The 5149-nt window shown below is 46.8% G+C and overlaps 1 protein-coding gene across 1 annotated transcript in view; it reads left to right on the top strand.

Annotated features, from left to right (window-relative positions):
- Nucleotides 1–139: 139 nt before the first annotated feature.
- The window catches only part of MRPS24 (mitochondrial ribosomal protein S24), a 23734-nt gene continuing 18724 nt past the window's right edge, over nucleotides 140–5149 (top strand). Inside the window, exons 1-3 of the mRNA XM_010832354.1 lie at nucleotides 140–192; nucleotides 272–340; nucleotides 454–565. Of these exons, the coding sequence (XP_010830656.1) occupies nucleotides 154–192; nucleotides 272–340; nucleotides 454–565 (220 nt within the window). The 5' untranslated portion in view covers nucleotides 140–153. The remainder of the gene's footprint in view (nucleotides 193–271; nucleotides 341–453; nucleotides 566–5149) is intronic.

Genomic DNA, 5149 nt, shown 5'->3' with positions numbered 1-5149 from the left:
CCAGGGCTTCCACCGCCCACAGCAGGTCGGTTCCGACGGTGCGCGCCCCTGCGCCGGCCCGCGGGTGGTCTCGCCCTGGTGGAAGCCTCGCGCGGTTTGTCTTTACGCGGCCCGCTCCGCTCCGCCCCGCCCCGCCCCGCCCCCACGTCCAAGATGGTGGCGCTCTACTGCGGTGGCGGGCTCAGGCCTCTGGTGAGTGGGCGGTGCGGGCCGGACGGCCGGGTGGAAGTGAGGGCCCCTGTCTGGGTCTCACCCCTCACTGTCCCTACAGATGCTGTCCTGGAGCCGGGATCTGCCATGCATTTGGCGCGCCCTGCATACCTCCGCGGTCTGCTTCAAGGTGAGCGCAGCATGGGGACTCGCGGCCTCGGGGTCTGGGACCTGGGGGTAGGGACATGACCTAGGGCTCGTCCTTGGTCAGTGGTCGCGGAAAGTCACGGCTTCTCTTTTCAGAACCGGGCGGCCCGAGTCCGAGTGGGCAAGGGGAACAAACCAGTGACCTACGAGGAAGCGCATGCGCCTCACTACATCGCCCACCGCAAGGGCTGGCTGTCACTGCACACAGGTGAGGGGACGGTGCGGGACAGAGACGTGCTGTGTCGTGACTGTCACATAAAACACGAATTGAACACGTGTCAGATATTTAGTTAACTCAGTAATAAATGGGTGGATCAGAAATCAATTAAAGTAAAGGAGAATTAATATAGATGAGAGGTATGTGATACGGTATGTCCAAATGTATTTGAAGGGATGCAAAATTGTTTTTTTTCCATGGGGGGTGGGCAAGGACTTTGTTGAACTTCCACAGAAATTACTTGCATGCCTAAAGATAATTGTTTTGCATTGCTGTCGGTTATTTGGGGCTTCCTGCATGGTTCAGCCTGGAGAAGGCAATGGCACCCCACTCCAGTACTCTTGCCTGGAAAGTCCCATGGACGGAGGAGCCTGGTGGGCTGTAGTCCATGGGGTCGAGAAGAGTCGGTCAGGACTGAGTGACTTCACTTTCACTTTTCACTTTTATGCATTGGAGAAGGAAATGGCAACCCACTCCAGTGTTCTTGCCTGGAGAATCCCAGGGACGGGGGAGCCTGGTGGGCTGCCGTCTATGGGGTCGCACAGAGTCGGACACGACTCAAGTGACTTAGCAGCAGCAGCAGCAGCAGCATAGTTCAGCAGTGATGAATCTGTCTGCAGTACAGGAAACCTGGAGACACTGGTTTGATCCCTGGGATGGGATGGCAACCCACTCCATTAATCATGCCCGGAAAATCCCATGGACAGAGGAGCCTGGTGGGTAACACAGTTCAAGGGGTTGCAAAAAAAGTCAGACATGACTAAATGACTAAAACAATAAAACTTGATTATAATTTAGAGATATAAAATAGCCCAGAGGCAGTGAAAAAAGTGAAACCTTGTAGAATTTGAACAACCCAGGAAACTGTTCTAAATATTGCAGTTTTCCACCAGAGCACAAATCTACATACAGTTGATACCATTATTTGCAGATTCCATGTTTATGAATTTGCCTGCTTGAGGTGCTTTTTGATTTCAGACCTGCGTAACACTAGGCGGTAGCTTGCAGCAAGTAGCAGTAAGCGGTAGCTAATAACAGTCCCTTAGTTTCCCATACAGGGAGTCCTAACCATTGTACCACAGAAGCCAGCAATTAGGGCCACATTCCCTAGTCTTGCCTGCCTAGTCAAGAACAAATTCAGGTAAGGAGGCAGAAGATAAAGAATAAAGTAGAAAGTTTATTGAAAGGAAAAATACATGTAGAAAGGTGCATAGACAAGCTCAGAGAGAGCCAACCCTTTGGGAAGTTTAAATCCTTTGTAAAGGGGCAGTTTTCCAAGTCTGTGTCTTCCCTCAGGCCAGTCACCTTGCTTTGTTCCCTTTGGTTAATTTGTCTCAGGACCCTCCTCTAGGGTGCCCACGCACACCCTAGCCAAGATGGATTTTTAAGTGAAGGCTTCTGGGAGGAGCAAGAGTCACTGTGGCCTGGAATTATCCTCTGACTTTTGACCCCAAGGAGCCCTTCCGTGCATGTGTAGTGTTCCCCTTATCAGACAGGGTTTTTTCCTTTCTTTGTCCTTGCCATGATTATTCCCTTGAGGTGTTAGCAAGAGACAAAGACTGGCTATATGCCCTGTTTTTGTTGCCTGTAAATTCCTCAACTGAAGCGCACCTGTCTCTTATTTCAGGAAATGCAAGCAGAAGAGTGGCTAATTATAAATGTCCAACCTGAATTCCGTCTTATCTCCTACCTCATTTTGACATTCATCCTCAGATGTGGGCGGAGCAACAACTCTGCATATACCTTCCCAGCTGAGGTTGAATAAGGCTCTCTGCCTTTTTGTTTCAGCTTTCATGCTGTAAACAAGTACTCTTTTTGAGATCTGTTAGAAGGCAGTGGCAAACCACTCCAGTACTCTTGCCTGGAAAATCCCATGGAAGGAGGAGCCTGGTAGGCTACACTCCATGGGAGGCGAAGAGTCTGACACAACTAAGCGATTTCACTTTCAGTTTTTACTTTCTTGCACTGGAGAAGGAAATGGCAACCCATTCCAGTGTTCTTGCCTGGAGAATCCCAGGGATGGAGGAGCCTGGTGGGCTGCCATCTATGGGGTCACATAGAGTCGGGCACGACTAAGCAACTTAGCCAGAGTGCAATGTTTTCAAGTTTTGTGCTTTTTATTGTTGATTCCCCTGACATGCTCTTGTTACCAGCAAAATCTTGCTTTTCTCTGTCCATTGATGCTGAAAAAAAAATACAGGCAGAGTTTCGAGGGAATAGAAAGATGGCTTTAATCTTCAGCCAGCTGAGGGGAGAACACAGCAGGCTAGTGTCTGAAGAGCTGTGCCCCACTCCTAGGGGAAACGAGAGTTTATATAGCCTGGGTCTTGTGGTCTTAGGGTAAATGATAATGCTTAAAGTAATGAAGATCTTGAATTTTTCTTGAATTCTTTCAAAACAGTCATAGTTGGCATCAGGTAACCTGGTAATTGGGTTTTGCAATCTGGTAGCCCAGTAATTGGGTCCATTTATCTCTGGTTTATTGTACTGTGGCCTTCTTTCTGAAATGCAAAAAGCTACAAGGGTGGTCTGCAAAGGGAGTGCAATGAAGGTAAGTAAGCACAGGTCCAGGATGTAATTAGCATTAGAGTTAAAGCGTAGTTGTGCAGGATGTAACTCATGCAGAATTAGGGGGCAGTAGGCACAGGATGTAGTTTACGTAAAGTCAGGTTAGTTTTGGGAAAAGCAACCCTAGTTGCAGACAAAGATTGGGAATAGGTAAAGTAAAACTAGGTAAACTAATCTAAAGTAAAACTAGTAAAACTAAAATTAGCTCTTTCAAGCCTGTTTGTTTCTTCTCCAGCCTGTCCAGTATTCTCTTTATTTTCTATATTTTCAGGAAAGGGAAAGGAAAATAAAGAGAAAGTCATTCCTCTTTTTTCCTTTTCACTGCAACAAATTCCCCAGTGTTAATTTATTTACTCCGTATCAGTGGAGGAAGGGAAATAGGCATCATTCTTGTCTGGCTGAGGATAAAACCTCAGTTTTGCTCCACTTGACAGTTACCAGCTGTCCAACCAAGGGGCTCATTTATGTCCTATTTCAAATCCCCTTTGAGAGTTGTGAACCCCAAGAAATCTTTATTGGGAGGATGAGGGACGATGATCTGTCTTCTGTAGCTTGTTCAGACTGACAAGGGACTCGTTGACCCTACCTGGTTGGGGTTGCGGAGTTCTCGCTCTGTTTCATTATGTTTTATTAAGGGGCCCTCTGGTGAGTTCTCTTGTTATTCCTCTAGGATCTGTTCTTCAGTTCAGTTCAGTCGCTCAGTCGTGTCCAACTGTTTGCGACCCCGTGAATCGCAGCACACCAGGCCTCCCTGTCAATCACCAACTCCCGGAGTTCACTCAAACTCACGTCCATCGAGTCAGTGATGCCATCCAGCCATCTCATCCTCTGTTGTCCCCTTCTCCTCTTGCCTCCAATCCCTCAGAGTCTTTTCCAGTGAGTCAACTGTTCACATGAGGTGGCCAAAGTACTGGAGTTTCAGCTTTAGCATCATTCCTTCCAAAGAAATCTCAGGGCTGATCTCCTTCAGAATGGACTGGTTGGATCTCCTTGCAGTTCAAGGCACTCTCAAGAGTCTTCTCCAACACCACAGTTCAAAAGCATCAATTCTTCAGCGCTTAGCCTTCTTCACAGTCCAACTCTCACATCCATACATGACCACTGGAAAAACCATAGCCTTGACTAGATAGACCTTTGTTGGCAAAGTAATGTCTCTGCTTTTCAATATGCTATCTAGGTTGGTCATAAGTTTCCTTCCAAGGAGGAAGCGTCTTTAAATTTCTTTAAATTTAAGCGTCTTTAAATTTCATGGCTGCAGTCACCATCTGCAGTGATTTTGGAGCCCCCAAAAATAAAGTCTGACACTGTTTCCACTGTTTCCCCATCTATTTCCCATCAAGTGATGGGACCGGATGCCATGATCTTCATTTTCTGAATGTTGAGCTTTAAGCCAACTTTTTCACTCTCCTCTTTCAATTTCATCAAGAGGCTTTTTGGTTCCTCTTCACTTTCTGCCATAAGGGTGGTGTCATCTGCATATCTGAGGTTATTGATATTTCTCCCGGCAATCTTGATTCCAGCTTGTGTTTCTTCCAGTCCAGCATTTCTCATGATGTACTCTGCATATAAATTAAATAAGCAGAGTGACACTATACAGCCTTGACGTACTCCTTTTCCTATTTGGAACGAGTCTGTTGTTCCATGTCCAGTTCTAACTGTTGCTTCCTGACCTGTATACAGATTTCCCAAGAGGCAGGTCAGGTGGTCTGGTATTCCCATCTCTTTCAGAATTTTCCACAGTTTATTGTGATCTACACAGTCAAAGGCTTTGGCATAGTCAATAAAGCAGAAATAGATGTTTTTCTGGAACTCTCTTGCTTTTTCCGTGATCCAGCAGATGTTGGCAATTTGATCTCTGGTTCCTCTGCCTTTTCTAAAACCAGCTTGAACATCTGGAAGTTCAGGATTCATGTATTGCTGAAGCCGGAAGAAGCTATTTTTATTCTGCTGCTGCTGCTGCTGCTAAGTCACTTCAGTCGTGTCCCACTCTGTGGGACCCCATAGACG

This window comes from Bison bison, unplaced genomic scaffold (assembly GCF_000754665.1).
Source record: "Bison bison bison isolate TAMUID 2011002044 unplaced genomic scaffold, Bison_UMD1.0 scf7180017860899, whole genome shotgun sequence".
Taxonomy (NCBI): domain Eukaryota; kingdom Metazoa; phylum Chordata; class Mammalia; order Artiodactyla; family Bovidae; genus Bison; species Bison bison.
The sequence above is the reverse complement of the archived record's forward strand: the minus strand, read 5'-3'. Positions and strand labels throughout refer to the sequence as shown.